The sequence below is a fragment of the Corvus moneduloides genome, chromosome 5 (assembly GCF_009650955.1).
Source record: "Corvus moneduloides isolate bCorMon1 chromosome 5, bCorMon1.pri, whole genome shotgun sequence".
In the NCBI taxonomy this organism is placed as follows: domain Eukaryota; kingdom Metazoa; phylum Chordata; class Aves; order Passeriformes; family Corvidae; genus Corvus; species Corvus moneduloides.
Window position 1 is genome coordinate 20,385,603 of NC_045480.1, and position 17,182 is coordinate 20,402,784.

General features: G+C 36.1%; 1 protein-coding gene across 3 annotated transcripts in view; it reads right to left on the reverse strand.

The window, feature by feature from the left end:
* Positions 1-4,526: 4,526 nt before the first annotated feature.
* LOC116444273 overlaps positions 4,527-17,182 on the reverse strand; it is a 40,044-nt gene continuing 27,388 nt past the window's right edge. Inside the window, exons 3-5 of one of the 3 annotated variants that reach the window (XM_032109529.1) lie at positions 6,682-6,736; positions 5,399-5,487; positions 4,527-4,979 (exon numbers count right to left, since the gene is read on the reverse strand). In XM_032109529.1, the coding sequence (XP_031965420.1) occupies positions 5,477-5,487; positions 6,682-6,736 (66 nt within the window). In that variant the 3' untranslated portion in view covers positions 4,527-4,979; positions 5,399-5,476. The remainder of the gene's footprint in view (positions 4,980-5,398; positions 5,488-6,681; positions 6,737-17,182) is intronic. The other 2 variants (XM_032109530.1, XM_032109528.1) reach the window with 2 other exon arrangements.

A 17,182-nucleotide genomic window follows, 5' to 3' on the forward strand; every position in this document is an offset into this window, starting at 1 on the left:
TAACAGAACACTGATATTTTCAGTTCCCTGACTAAGTCTCTAAAGGAAAGGCTGTTACAGCTACAAATATAATAGTATTTGCAAGCTCCACTGTATTTTTATTTGCACCTCATTCACAGTGTAAACTCTGAAGCTCCACTTTTTAAATCCCTCTTACATACATCTGATGTTGCATTTATTTTAGGTAATCAAATGCCATTATATGGGTTGAAAATAAAAAATCTACTTTCATATCTAAGTAACAACATTCCACAAAATATCACTTAAATATAAGACCAAGTAAAAGGATACTGAAAAGCAGAATTAACCTTGAGAAGTGCGGTTATCATTCAGTAATAAGATGAACTAATAGATTAGAGGGTTTCCAGGGTTTCCAAATTTCCTGTCTCTTTCAGGTTCTTGAAACTGAATGAGCAGAGTCTGGATGTCTTTTGGCCATGATATCCTAAAGACGAAGACTGCATACCCCTTGAAAGTGAAGTCCTGAATTACTGTTTATTTAGAGATTCAAAGAGTAGCTGAGTTCACACAGCTTTATTGAATGGACAATCCATTCTACCTTTATCTAAGGGACTGAGGGAATGAATAAACAGAATGAAAATAGGAACCTTCCTAAAGCATAGAAAAGAGTTTCTGGGAAACTGAAATATTAGTATACTCATTTGCTAGCTTGATACATATTTTACAATACTACGGTAGCTTAAGTTTCACCTGTGTGAAATACACTGCACTCCTGCAGCAACAATTCATGATATGGGACTTAACATTTTAAGTATATGCCAACTTTAAGTATATACCAACTAATGTGTTATGAAACTGCTCCGCAATACATGAGATGTCTCCACAATACACTTGTCAGAGATTGTTTCATATGCTGTTGCTTTCCAAGCAAGTGGCTGAGTTTACCAAGGAGAAAGATCTTAGCAAATGGAGAAAGACCATATGACATATGTACTGGGACAGACCTACATATGCAGCCACATGTCTGCAACATATCTGCAGTTACTTTCCAGCAGATCTTCCTCGCTCTCCAGTACTGCTATTTAAATATCCTACTTGGATAATGACAGCATACATTTATTTTTCTTTGTTATTATTACTGATACTTTTTCCTACCTCTAACATATATTATTTTACTTACAAAGGGAGGTGAAAGAAACAGCTGAATATCTTTTCCTCTAAGTCTGATGCAAATGATCCATTTGATTCTGTACAAATTTATCTTACCCATTATTAATACATACTGTTTTATTCTTCATGTGAATTTTACATCCAGCATTCTGTCATCATATTCCCTTGGGAGGTTATTGTTTTTCTTCTCCAACACCTTGATTTTACACATTCTCTAGCTCTAATTTTTGAATGCTTTTCTAGGGGGAGGATTGTATTGTATCACCACCATTCATTTTGCAAGTTCTGTTTTCTGCTTTGCTGGACATTCAGCTTCTCAAAAAAGGCATAGTACAGAGAAAAGTTGAAAGTTTTACTATGCCTTGCACACCATTTCATGACTTTTTCTCTGCCTTTCTTCATGATCAATTAATACCAAGGAGTGGTCTCAAACCAAGGGATTGCAAAAAGAGTGCTCATCTATGTATTCAGTATAAGGCAGGTATTTAATTTCCTTTCTGAAGCAATCATAATTAACTATTCTCTATCACAGAAAAAAAAAAGAATTAGTTTCTAAATTTATGCTACCAAGTTAGAATTGCCTGTATTGCAAGCTTTAATTGTAAAAATCAGTATTATTACTCCCTTTTAGGTTTATATTCATTGGAAACATGACACGTGAAAAAAAAAGTGTCTTTTTTTATATCTGTGTTATTTAACAATGGAATGATAATTAAAAAAATTTAGAACTGAACTAGAAGCTGAACTACATTCATAAGAGGAAATAAACATTAATTTATCTATAATGAAAAGAAATTTGGTCTTGTATAAGACAGCACTACAAGAGAAAAAAACAATCAAAATACTGGACCCATAGAGCTCATAAGGGGTAGTAAAAATCAAGTGATTTTTCAGCAGCTCAAAACTATATTGACCTGAATTTTTCTGCTGAGGTAATTTATTCATTTTTGTTTTGCCTGCTAGAGCCAAATGCTTGTCGCTATATGTAGCCCTAGAGCCTGAAAGAATGCACAGCTCATGTAATACGGTAAGTGCTATCTCCAGTCAGGAAGTTCCTCCTGTGATATTTAAGTGCCAAAAAAAGATGATCTGCAAAGTGAAGACAAGTACATAGCATTCCCGAGTATCTGAAACTGCCAACAAGACAAATTGTTTTTATAGTAAGTGCCTAAGAAATGCATTAGTACCACTTCCACTTGGAAGCCAAAATGAATTGCAACATAAGAGCAAAACAGCACAATCTGTTGTAAAGCAAGCCTATGGCAGACAATGACGTTGGCACATGCAGCATAAAGGAGGATATGGAGGAAAGTTGTTCTGGATGTGGAGATATCTAATTCAGTACTACTAAAGTGAGATGCATCTGGGGCTTGGTTTAGTTTTACAAATAGACACACACAGAGGCGTCAAATCCTGCAAGTTGCATAGCAGAAGCCCAAGACCATATATTCTGAGCTTCTACCCTTTTCCTTACGCGACATATTTTCAAATGAATTGTCAGGATGCAAAAAATACATTCAGCTTCACTGGATAAATACCTTTGCTTGATTGATGTCTCCGGTAATGAGCTCAGTCCAGAAATGAATAATGCTAAACAATGAGAAAACATCTTGTTTGTCTTTGGTTTATGTCCCATCTACCTTTCACAGTGATTTTTTCTATGAATTATCATTCACAGTATTCCTGATATTTAACAGTTAATCAAAAGTGAAAATTTAAGGCATTATTTTTTAGATAACTTCCAACTATCTTCGGTTTTAACTGTCTGAAAAAAAGCCCTCAGTCAAAATGCTCTCTGTTTGTTTATGTATCTTTTTGCAAAGGCCCTAGATCACTTGGATAGATATCATTTATATAAATTCAATTAGCATTGATGCCTTTTCAACTGGTTTTGCTGACAGCTAAAAAGGATGCAATATTGTGTGTGTTTAGGTATCTTCAAAACTAAGGTGGTAGTAAGACAATTCAAGTTTCGCTCAATAAGTTTTTTTCATTAAAAAAAAAATCTGTTGAAGGATCAGGCCTTTTAGACAGTTTAATTAGTTTGTTTTCTCATTACAAGTTTATCACCCAACATAGTTTGTTAAGAATTGGAAATCAGATTATAGACTTAGTCCCCTTTAATAACTTTGCATTCCTGTGTGAAAAAAAATCCAAAATAATCTGGAAGCAATTGTCTTCTAGACTTTTTCCTTTATAATTTGATCAATATTGTTAGTATTTCCACTAAAATAATGTTTGTGCTAGACTTTGACTTATATTAGCAAATTTATTATTTCTCTGAGCTTAAAGCAAAGTTCTTGCTCTGTTCACAGGCCCTAATTATGTAATTTATGCAAATTTTCATGAAAGGTCTTTCACAATATTCAACAGATGGTTCAGAATTTGAAAAAGAATTTAAAAATGAAGCAATAAACAGACACTTTCACTGTCATAGAGAAAAAAATGTTATATAACCATTCAATAAAACGTGGCAAAAAGCCCAGCTAAAACTTTTCAGTATGTCTCTATCTATATATCGAAGTGCACATTGCCAGGTCATATTGAGCTTCTCATCCACTGCTACCCTCAACTCTTTCTCCTCAGGGCTGCTCTTGATCCATTCTTCACGCAGCCCGTTACTCATACTTGGGATTGCCCTGACCCATGAAATCCATGAAGAGTGCACAAGCTCACCTCTCAAACCAGCCAAGGATGACATGTCCCTTCCCTCCAGCATGTTGACTGCACCAGACAACTTGGTGTTGCGTGCTGAGGGTGCACTCAATCCCACAGTCCATGTCACCAAGACATTAAACAGTGCCAGCCCCAAGACTGACTCCTGAGGAATACCACCCATGAGACTGGTCTCTACTTGGACATCAAGCCACTGACTGCAAGTCTTTGAGTGCATCCATCCAACCAATTCCTTATTCACCACATATTCCATCTGTCAAATCCATGTTTCCAGTTTAGAGACAAGGTTGTCATGTGGGACAGCGTTAAATGTTTTGCTCAAGTCCAAATAAATGACATCAGTTGCTCTTCCCATATTCAGATCACCAAATTCATCAGGCAAAATTTGCCCTTAGTGAAGACATCTTGGCTGTCATCAGTCACCTCCTTATTTTACACATGCTTTATTATGCTTTCCAGGAGGATCTGCTTCATGATCTTTCCAGGCATGGAGATGAGACTGACACCGGTAGTTCCCTGGGTCTTCCTTTTATCCCTTTTATGGGGAGGATAAAGTTTCCTCTTTTCCAGTCAGTGGGAATTTCACTAGAGCACCAAAAATTCTCAAATATGACAGATATCAGCTCAGCTGCTTCATCCACTGCTCCCTCAGTACCCACAGATGCATCTCATCAGGTCCCATGGTTTCGCACACCTTTAGGTTCCTTAGGTGGTCTAACTTGGTCTTCTACAGTGGGAGATTCTTTGTTCTCCCAGTCCCTGACTTTATGTCCTGTGACTCAGGCAGCATGGCGGGGACATTTGCGATTGAAGACCAAGGCAGAAAAGTCATTGGATAACTCAGTCTTCTTCATCTCCTGGGTAATCCATTTCCTTCCAGAGAGGGTCCATATCATCCTTAATCTTCCTTTTATCGCCAACTTACCTATAGAAGCTTTTCTTGTTGCCCTGATATTCATGGGTGGGTTTAATTCCATTAGGGCTTTAGTGTTTGTATTCTGATCCCTGGCTGCCCAGTTAATCTCTCTGTATTCATTCCAGGCTATCTGTCCTTGATTCCACCCTCTGTAGTCTTCTTTTTTGTGTTTGAGTTTGACCTCGTTCATCCACACAGGCCTCCTGGTGTTTTTGCCTGACTTTGTCTTTGTTGGAATGCACCGCTCCTGAATGCACTGGGGAGCAGATCATAGAATATTAGCCAATAGATTGACTCTAGGCAGAAAGATATAACACACACATATATATATATAGGTATATAGATATATTTATATAACAAGAAGTTTTAGCTGGGCATTGTTTCTCATATATTATGAAATATATATTCTTTCACATGCATCTACACATATATTCGTAATTAATGAATAAAACCCACTTTTTAAAAAAAAAATTAATGTATACTTTTTCATGGCTTCAAAGACAAGGGATTCTCAAAGTGTTATTAATTCTTCAAAATATTAGCATGAACACTAAAAGATATAGTCAGTCAATAGTGTGTGCAGGAAGTCTGTGCTGCAATTAGCATGTTTGCAGTACTAACTCCCTGATTTCATTGCCTATATGTTCGGAGGTATTAAACTGGAAGGAAGCATACCAGAATACAGAGAAAGGGATAGTTTGCTCAAGGATCTTCGTAGTTGTCTTGTCTGCCACCTAGTGTCGAGCTTGTTCATCATTCTGATGCTGTAGGGGGGGTTTAATATTTATTTGTTAGTTATGAATCAGCTGGGGGTTCACATTGGAAAAAACTTCTAAGATTCAAGATAACATTAAATGCAAAACAAAAAATATATTGGGCTTTGATCCAACATCTCCTGAAACTGATATTTCATATTACAAATGTAAATTATGAAAGCATAAAAGAGAAAGAGGTAAAAAAACCCAGCAAATACGATTGGTGGAAAAAAGGGGCTTATAGGCATATGAAAATCTAAGTAGCCTAATTTTTAGGCTGTTGAACACTCATAAATCTCATTAGCTTCACAAGATTTATGGAGAGCTTGTCTGTTTCAGAATAGGAGAAAATAATGATCTGTGAGAAAAACTTACATTGGAAGTTCTTATTTAGTAGCTTCTTATTTTATTTCAGGGCTAATCAGATCTGATTACTTTTAAACACACATTTTAACTGTTGCACGATGATTAAAATATCTCTTTCATGCTTGACTGCAAAAGTGGCAAAGAGGCCTTGATGGGTCTGGTCCTTATTCTTGTAACAAACATACATCCTTCATACTTACTATATATAATTACTTATTATATATAATCTGGTCTCACCTGTTAACTAACTATGAAGAGTTTTATATGTTATCAACTTACAGCCTAGGCACTGAGCTCTGCAATGTCTATGCTTCTGCCAGATTTAAAGGAACCTTTTCTCTTTTCTCTTGAAGCTTGTATTTTCTACCTTTCTTTTGTCCCACTCTAGTCTATAGAAAACTTTCTTGAAAACTTGTATATTGGGAAGTTCTGAAAAGCTGGGGAGAGAGCAGCATCTGTTGTCAGAAAATAGCCTGGGGTGTTCAGATGCAATGTCTAAAGCATTTTCTCTTCCTCTGCAGCAGGCAGCTGCAGAAACTGATCTTGATCTGATAGAAGGTGCCCAATACAGAAAGCAGGATACATTTCTTTGACCAAAGATGAATGTCCCTTGGTTTGCACATACCAAAAGAGCAACCAACCATCTTCTGTTTTTCAAGTCATTCTAGTAAGTTCATGAAGAGATAAATTGAAAGTTAATCTTTTGTTATGATTTCTGACTAAGCAATCCAAAACTTCATTCATACTTTTGTGAAAGTATCCTTTTCAAAAGACTGGGCTTCCACTGGTTATTTTTGGGTCAGAAAAACAAACTTTCTTTGTGCTTCCAATACACACCTCTTATGTTCTCAAACACAGAGTCAGCTGACTTCAGGACTTGGCACCTGCAAGGCTGCAAACAGTACGAGTAACCCAAGATTAGAATGTGCACCTTTCTGAAAACAAAATGTGATTTATTTCCATGCAGAAGGGGTATTCACTGACAAGAAAAAGAAAAACAAAGTTGTTGGGGTCTCCTCCCCCTGCCGTGTAGCCCTGGGAGAGGGGCCCTGAGGGCACAGACACGGGGTTTCCCTGCCCCTGCTCAGCCTCGTTCCCATTGGTTGGTTTGTGTTCCCTGCGCGGGCAGAAGGACCCTCGGGTCCCGTGACTGGAACAGTTCCTCGGCAGAGCTCCGGCCATGCGGCTGGAGAAATAAACATCTCTGAAACATCTACCAAGAATCTGTCCATATATATTTCCTTTCCACAGGACTCCTGGTTTGGTGCATTGTGTTACAGAATCCCTGCTGTAACACAAAGTGTGCGTACTCTTCTACCTATGCTTGGTAATTTTTTCACATCTAGATAAAGACACAGTTAGCCCTGCCTCCACTTTTGTCTGCAGTTAGACCCATTTTCTTGCTATGTTTCTCAGCTGTATCTGCCATCCACCTGACTGATTCAGACTAGACACTGACAACTCTTCCATGTGCCATCCTGCAGGGTAGAACGGTTACCTGAGTGAGCCTTTTGGTTTGGGTGGTGTTTTTAACTCCTATTAAAGAGGTTAAGTCATAGAGTCAGCTTTCCACATCAGTTACAGTGGCTTTTGTGTGCAGATAATTGTCAGTCTACTTCTCAGTCAATCCTTACAATGCTTTACATATTTGCAGATTTTCCACATTATGTATACAATGCCCTAGGAGAAGTAAATGATGGTAAAATAAAATATTATTTACCGTCAACAAGTGTGTGCTAACTGCTGATACAATTAACATCTGGCAGCAACGTTCCTGAGCTAAAATATTACATAATTTATTCTATTTTATTCAAAAGTTTTTCTCAAGAAAGAGAACTACAGCATAAATTGGACTAATTCATTAATCTCAACTGTAGTTAAACAGTGATGATTCAATATAACCAGAAGGTAGTTATACATCTAGATAAATATAAAAACAATTAAAATAGTTAAACTTGTATGGTGGGAATAAATATTGTTTTGAGATTCTCTAAGCATGAAACATTGCCTCGCCAAAAAGATAAGATACAGAGCCAAACGATTTTCCTCTTGAAGGGAACCCACTACACCTCTTTTAGGAGATTTTATTGCTATCTGACTTGAATAAAATAACTTAAAATATTTAGTAAAAAGCAGAGGATATAATTATTTCATGTTTAAAAATAAACTAACCATGATATTGAATTAGTTCAAAAAGATCACATTCTACTACAATCTTAGTTTTTTCTTCTTACTTGACGATAATTACAGTTGTTATTGACTGGTAATAATTGGCACTAACAACAAAGTCAAAAGCAAGACTGAGATAAAGATTAAAACTATTTCTATTGAGTTGAAATGCAGGCAAAGCATTTATCTGTGTATTGTTAGAATCAAAGTGACTAAACCCTGGACTATTTACTTGTATAAGGAGAGAGTGACTTTTCCTATCCAAATTATAATAGTACTGCATTTCTGCAAATTTTAAAATCAAATTCTTCTCAATAAGAAAATAAATATACCCCTTAATTGAATGCATACAGGGTACATTTGTTTTAGAGTTCCCCTTCCCTTCCCTTCCCTTCCCTTCCCTTCCCTTCCCTTCCCTTCCCTTCCCTTCCCTTCCCTGTATCCTTATCCTTATCCTTATCCTTATCCTTATTACTATTAATAAAAGGAAATAACTATAGGAAAAGGAAATGCATTAATGTTGTTTTAATGATTTGCCTTTAACCCAAGAAAGAAAGAAAGAAAATTCAAAGATAAGGCTTCCAATTAATCTTTAACTTGTAACTTAAAAGCACTGATTTCAAGCCTTACCAACATTGCAATTATGAAGGCACAGGGGGAATGTACTGTGGACATAGTCAAAGTTTTAATCCTAAATATGTCTGGCTCTTGTGAATTTCTCATAGCTTTAAAATTTAACATCATTTCTGTGTGTGTTATAAACATATGTGTTCTTGACCCACTTCAAAAAACAACCACAAGTGAAATACCATTTCCATTAATCATTCAAGAGCTTTGCAAGAAGATTGCATCTCAAGAGATGACTTTTCACTGAAGTTTACACTATTCGGCTTGGTTTCATTATTTTTTACATATATTGAGTTGCAGCTGCTTGTTGTTCGGAGCATTGGTTTTAGAACTTATTCCCATCCTTTCCATCCAAATTCACACCTTGTCACTTAATATCCTGAAGAGAAAAAATTAATTTCTATGTAATTATAGTTTTGCCCTGCTGACAACTACAAAAATTCATTGTAAACTAGTACCTTGCGAATGAAATTCTATTTTCATCCTTTAATCACTATGTAATGAGACTACGAAGAAGATGTTTGTACTGTGTTGAAATAGTAAATAGATGTAATAATAATTTTTCACCCTTTTCACCAGATTTTTTTATTAATTTTTTAATGGGAGTATGGATCCACACTAGTGGCTCTCCTTGCAATACTAAAACCTAAGTTTATTATGTATTTGTAGAAATTACTTTTTCTATCCATAATATAATGTCATGCTATGTTGGAAATATTGTGTGACTGTTATTGGCACTAATAAGACAGTATCATTTAAAGAATCATTGTCAATTAATCCTTTAAATCCTATATCTGTGTATTAGACACTGAAATTTAGCATTGCTGCACCACAATTTCTTCATGGATCTAGTTCTAAAATCCATTACTCATGAGGAACATACTTAATTCAGTGTTGAGCATTTTAAAATCTGTAATTTCTGTTTACCTGTCTGTGCAATAAAAAGTATAAGGAGACTGAAAAATATCTGTAGTTGAATATTTGTGCTCACCCTTAGGAAGTTGCATGATCCTTGACACCTCAATATTTCTCAGACAAGGGAGATATCCTTGACTCTTGAGCAGAACAGTAATTTTGGGTTTTTACATAATAGAAAATTAGATAATAATCTACGCTTGTAAGAGCAGGTGAGGCAGAAAAATTTAAATTCAATATGGAAGATGCAAATTGTCAGGCATAAGTCTTTGCTACTGTGCTTGAACTAGTGAAGCTCAGTGCCGTCAGAAGGGTCTCTGAAATGATAGTTATTGCAACATTAGTTGAGTATAGTTCATAAGAAGTCCTTTTCAAAACCTACAGGAATGCTAGCATTATCCAGAATTGATGATTTTAGCTACTTCCTAGCTTAAGATATTTTACGATACTTATTAGTCTGCTAAATGATTACATTTTGATCCAAAATTTCCTTAGGAAATAAAGGGAGTCAATTTCTTTTTTTTTTTTTAACATAATTATTATGTATTTGTCAGCTCAACCAATTAACTCAGTTGGTGGTCATCCCCCTTGTTGAGAGAGCTCAGGTATCTTGTTCACTCAGACAAAAGTTTCTTCCTCTACACACACAACAAAGGATGTGGTGACCCAGATGGACTAATTACAAGAGCATGCAAGGATCCAGGTCTCAGGCTGCAGGGCGTGCCAGAGCCTGGCACTGCTCTCTGAGGGCAGCAGAAAGATCAGCTGTGAAAGATCAGATCAGATCAGAAAGATCAGATGCCATCAGGTCGACAATGTGCTCAGCCTAGTGGCAGAGATGAGAGATGAAGCGGAAAGACTAAAAGGTATTAGGGACTCTGAGGAAGAGATTTACTGGAGGAACTGCACTCTACCATGCCTTGGACAAATGCACCCACCATCCACTTCACAAGAAGCAATGGATCCCCCACCCTGTCACCCGCAGGCAAAAGAAGGGGGGACCTTAGAAATGGAGGGGAGGGAATGGAAGAAGTTTCTGATTGGGCTGGCAGGCAAATCCCCTGGAAGGGGAGCAAAATATGTGCATGAATGAACAAGGGACTCCTGTCATTACTCAAGCATAAGCAGGAAATACACAGAAGTTGAAAGCAGTCAGGCCGCCTGGAAATTTGGCAGGAGGTATTAGGCTTTAGGCAAAGATATAGATCCGAAAACAAATTCTGCCAAGTCTGGAAAAGTCATAAGCATGCAAGAATCACTCTTCATACAGCTGAGTGCTTGATAGTGTTTACCTAATAAGTTTCTGACTATTTTTCTTCTCAATAAATATGTCCTTATCACAGTTCCAAGTGTGATCAGGCTGTGCATACACCAAAATATGCAGGAAATTAACATCCAGCTCAGAGGTAGAAGGGAACAGGGGGATTTTTCCTGCTCTTGTCTGCTCTGGATTAAGCCCCAGTGCTTGAATTAAAAGATAAGAATCTGCTTCTCCTGTACCATCCACATCACTGATAAAAAGAAAATTATGGAAGATTAACTCCTTTGATTCAAATATGTGGGGGATTTGGCCTGGAGAAGACATTAGACTCCTACAAAGCCTTACAGAATTATTAATAGAGTCAGAAACAAATGACTTAGAATTCAGGGTAAGTTGATCCCTTGCTGGTCAACAGCAAAGTCCACACCCAGTTGCCCTCTCACTCTTCACCTCAGCAGGATATGGGAGAGAATCAGACGGGGTAAAAATGACAATAGCCTCATGGATCATGATAAAGACAATTTAATATTTGAAGAAAAGAAAGACAAACACACAAGTGGTTTAAAGACATTTACCACCTCCCATCAGCTGATCTGTTCCCAGGCAGTCCTCCAGCTATCTTTGAAAAACTACTCCCCCACAAGCTACTTTTATTGCTGAGCACAATGTCATTTGTTATCAATGTTCCTTTGGTTAGCTGGGGCCAGCTGCCCTGATATTGTCCTTTCCCAGCCTCTTGCCCACCCTCAGCCCACTCTCTGGGCAGGGCAGAGTGAGAAGCAGAAAGGTTCTTGACGTTCTGTAAGCACTTATCAGCAATTACTAAAACATTGGTGTATTAATCAACAGAGTTTTGGACATAAAACTAAAACACAGCACCATATACGATACTATGAAAAAAATTGACTTCATCCTAACCCAACCTAGTAGAGAATTATACTGTTATGGCTGGAAACTGCTAAGGAAAACCACATCCAGGGAACAGAGACTGTAACACATTAAACAAAGAAGTTGTTCAATAAGCAGCCTGAATTTAGCTCACTTTTGTCTCTCAAGTGAATGATCTAAAAAATTATTCACTGCAAACCAATAGGGATTTTTTGCTTATTTTTTACAAAAAGAGAATTGTTTATTTACTTATTGGTTTTTCTGAATTAATCAAATGTTTCACAATTATATTTTAGTTAATTCACAACACCTATATGAGGAAATGAAAGAGTAAGAAGAGATGTTAGGTAATGAAAAGAAACACAGCATTTAAAAAAAAATCTATAAATTTTGGGTAATCAAATCTGATATTCATTGCATGAATTTCAGAGTGCTTTGTATTACCTCATACTTCACATGTTCAAAACAAATCTCATTTCAGTAGCAGCTGAGACTCCTCAGCAGCTCATATTTCAAGATTTCCAGTTATGCTGTTACTAAAAAAATTAGTTTAAGCTATTTTCCTAGGACAATTAAAGAAATATTATGTCAAAGACAAAAGATGCAATTCCAGTAGTCTAAGAAAATATCTGGGTTTTTTTCGGTTTTGATATCTTGAAATGAAATCATCCAGCTTTATTTTAAAATACAGAACATAAGATATGTGAAGGTAAAACTTATGAATGTCCCATAGATGATCACTCAATGCCAAAGCATGAGGGATGTTGCAATAGTTTGCCTTTTTGAAGTAGAAAGACTCAGACAGTACCCCATGGTACAAGACCTTTTGGAGCTGAAAAGAATAAGAGCTGCACTGCTAAATGACAGTAGTACGGACATGGGACAGTTGGCCTGCCCGATGTTCCCATGAAGGCTATGAAGTACTGCCAAAAACATTAGCCACACATATATACCTGCTTTTTACTATGGGCACAACCTCACAATGTTGGGTTTATTTCATATTCAAAAAAATATGAGTCCCTGAATTTGTCTTTCTTCTTCTCTTGTCAACGTCATGTTTTTGTATGTTACTAAAGGTACCATCAGTGAAACTGTGGAATGGTACTGATAGAAAAATACCAGTTTTATCCTGGAGTAACATAACTATAAAACTGAACATTGGTACATAGTGAACATCATTTCTAACTCTCATTTTGATTTGCATCTTTCAAAGAATGATTGTTCAGGTAAGAGGAATTATTTGTACTAAACCCCAAATTCACTTTACTTGATACTATCATCTAAGCCTTTAAAAGAACATTAAAAGCACCTGCATTTTAAATTGCAGCTGATAAAGCAGCAAAGCTCTTGCTGAAGATAATGAACTAAAAAGGGATAACATCACAGTAGAATCAGACAGTGGCATTCAACTGTCTGTTCTGCCATAAAGAAATGTGCTATTATTTCTTGATTTAAGATTATGAAGAACACTGCTCAGGTAATATTCACATTTTTTGAAAGATATTTATGCATAGAGTTAGATAAACAAAATGCTATCTTCTAAGGCTGCTGGAAACCTATTGAACACAACAAATTCCTTTTGTCTTTTTAAAAAGCCAAACGGTAAGCTTTCTCACACTAGAAGCCTGTTAGCATGTAATTCATATTCCTAAACTCAAGCCATAAGTAGGGGTCTCATTGAGTTTTAGGATGACTGAAAGAAGAAAGAAATTGTCCAGGGTTGTCAGCACTGGAACAGCAGAAAATAGTACAAATGTATGATTTATTGAAAGCAATTTATTCACAACAAACAAAAAAGGTAGCCAGCTACTTTGAAGAAAACAACCATCTCTAACTGGTTCAAGGAACGCAGTGATTTTGAAAGTCTATACCTTTAGACAGTAAATGTAATCCTTTTCAATACTTAGAGAGCAGTTGTATACTCTATTTATAAAAGAAAAACAAAGGAAAAAATCAAGTAAATTCCCTATGAAATTTGTTCAGTGTGTCTATACCATCCATGTAGGTGGTGCGCCTGAATATAAGATGGTCCTTTACACTTATACATGAAGCATAATAGCAAAAAAGTCACTACAGAATATAAAACAGAGAAGGAAATCCCAGACTTCAGCTTTAAATGAGACCATGATTTTTTTTTTCTTATGCTGAAAAGCAAATAGTGGCACAAATTACATCCTATTTCTTTCCTGTTCCATGGAGAACTGATAACCAGAAATGGTGGAGCAATTTTCTTTTGCTCACTATAGATTAGTGCTGAGTGAAACACTGACTTCTGAGGGGAAAAAATATTCAAATTTCATGGAGCTTTTGCCAACATTTGATCTAGTCAATGTTACTTTTTTCTACCAAAATGCACTTAAATAGCATATGTTATTTTTTTTTAAAAGCTAACTGTTTTTTACTAATCTTCGAGGCATTTTAGGTATGGATACAGATAAGTTTTAGGAAATGCTACTTTTTCCCTCTCCTAGATAAGAACTGGTTTTGATTTCAAATGAAAGACAGCTGTACTTACTACTCTTTGTCTTAAGAAAAGCATATTAACAACAGAAAAGTGTCTGGTATTGCAGAATATTTGTACAATACTGAGATATTTCCTGCCATTTTAAAGAAAATTAGGAAATTATTTGTTATGTTGTCATTAAAGCCTTTATACTGTGGTGATGAAACTTGAAAAGATCATTGTTCTCAAAATTCAAGCTCAAATTAGTTTCAAAAGGAAATAAAGTAAGAATAAAGATAATTTTAAAAGAGGCTGGAGGTTCAAGATGACTGTTTTAAACTGATAGATATAAATTTTAGGTGGCCATCTCTGTGGGAGAGGTGAGGAAAAATTTAGTTCTCAGAAAGCAAAGTTTAAAATCTATAGTTCATCAGTGAAGAAGGGGTGGCATTTCTGAAAATCCCCATCACACCTATGTTAACTTCAAAACCCCTCCATTGTGTAACTCACTATCTAAGCTAGGTGTCTATCTGGTTTCTTTCCATTAGGCAATTCTTTCTGCTCAGGACCTAATCTGTCTTAGCTTCTTCTAAGATGGATCCCTAATGGTGGCTCTTTCAAAGGAGATGTAGCAGTGCTTTTTTACCTGTTGTCTAATATTTCATATTACACCACCTTGCTGGGAATTAGGAGAGGTGGGTTCTGCATCTGCTTTCACAGCAAGGGAATGAAATTTATGTCTTGAGAGAATACTGAAAGGGCTGAAAGGGCAAGAAACCTGATGCTTGAAGAAGGAGCTAAGCTCCTGTCTCGGAAGGATTAAAACTGAAAAAAAATTAAGCCTATATGCTATTAATTGTAAAACATATTTGTATTATATTATGTCAACAATGGGAAAAAGAAAGGAACTATTTGCTATGATTCTTTTTAGCCATTGGAGTCTAATAGCCTCTTTTTCTTTCATTACCATGTTTGTTTGCAGTTCAGTAGATGAAAAAAGGTGGCTTCCCAGAATTTAGAAGACAAATTTTTTTCTGCCTCAAGATGATTAAAACAAAAAAAGGAAACTTTCAGATTTCTCTAAAAAAAGCTAAAATCAGACAGTGATTGTGAAGAAGCTGAGCAGTGCTAGAAGCTAGAAGATCAGGATCATGGCCATTTTTTCAGAATGCCCTTATAGATCTCAGTGTTTATTTTGCTGTGCCCTAGTCAAGTATAGACATAAGTATGAAATAGATAATCATATCTCCAAAATAAATACCACTAAAATGTGTGAAAGCAGTGAAGATGTCAACTAATCCTTTAGATGCCTATAAACTTAGGCTGTAAAATGATACAGACATACGGAACAGCTATTTAGAATTTAGGTAGGACGTCAGGTCTCCTTGATAAGATTTCAGCAGAACCAACACCATTCAGAAATTCACTGCTTTGTTTCAAACATATTTTTAGAACCAAGCAAGTAATTTGAAGCAGGAGATTAGGTTATCTTTCAGATCAAGTATATCTAAATCCTATCGTACAGTGAGAAGTTAGGCATACAAGAACAGAGGGAAAGAAGGAATAATGCAGTCCTAGGAAAAAAGGAGAATGATTTTATGCATATTTAAATGGGTTTTGGATAGCTACTTTTTCATCAGCCTATGACTGTACTATGACTGAATTTTTTTAATTCTTTCATCTTTCATTAGATTAAAAAATAGCGTAAGGCAATGGAAAATGGGACGTAGTCCTCAATCACTTGTATTTCATTGAGTCAGGCAACACAATGAAAGACAAAAATTTAAAGGTATAAAACATACATTATTAAGTCTACCAAATAGCATTCTTATTCAATATGCATGTATCTGAGCAATACTTTTAAAAATTGTTGCAATTTTATACCATTTCTGAATGTATCCGAGGGGTCACGGCACTGATGGAGTGGAGACATTCTCCAAAGTTACCAAGCGCTAGCATATTCAAATATTCCTTAAGCATAAACTTTGTTAAAATCTGTGCAGGATTGACATGTTTTGATGGGCCTTATCCAACTCTGATTATTGATAGTATTCTTCCTTTGCAAAAATTAATCACCTGTTTAAAAATTCCCAAATTTTTAAATTCTAGAATGTCAGAAAATGAAAAATGATATAATCTAGCCCATTCTCAGCTAAGGTATAAATCTTCATTACTTGTTAGTAAATACCTGACAAATGCCCCCACCCCCCAATATGTAAACATGTCCAAAAGTCAAGATAGTAGCTTTTTAGGAGATTGATTTGGATGGAATCTATAAGATACAGCTTTTTTGTAATAAATCTGGGATTAGAGCACAAACTTAAAACCAACCTGTGTATACACAGCACCATTCCAAAAGGGAAATGGGATCATGACTGCTATGATCAGCTTCTTCCCCATGTCTGCTTTATAGTTTGTTTTGCTCTGTGCTAATAATATCTTTTTGTGTCTGCCTGTTCTCAGGTAACTGAGCAAGATAAGTAGTCTGTTTAGAGGAAGATGGTTTCATGTCTTGCCTTGTTCCCTGCATTGGCACACAATAAAGCAAATGGGCATGAATTTAAGGGTTTGCCTTTCCGTGAGTGGTGACATTAGTATTTACATATTACATGTCTTCATAAACCCCTGTTATTATGAAAAAGTATAAATATATCTTTCATACTTTAGAAGAAAGATATATGGAATTAGCTGAGAACACTTGTAATAAACAGAGCTTACCTGTATGAATTAGGAAAAGCAAATAAAGGCGATAACCTTTCTCCCATTTCTTTCTCTGGACTCTGCAGTATAAGAAGAGGCTAGAAGTTATGGAGAAAAGTAATTTTGTTCATTGGACCCACTGATAAAGTTGGCAAAGAAAAATAATCCTTTTTTTCCTCAAAAGCTTTCCTCAGAGATAAATAAGCACTGAAACCTCTTTCCCTGAATTGCTGGCTAGGAAGTAAAGGATGTGAAGTGTTCCTTCCATGCACCCTGTTTCTGCTGCTGCACTCAAGACAGCAAGGTTTAAAAGTTTCAAAGTCACTTAATATACA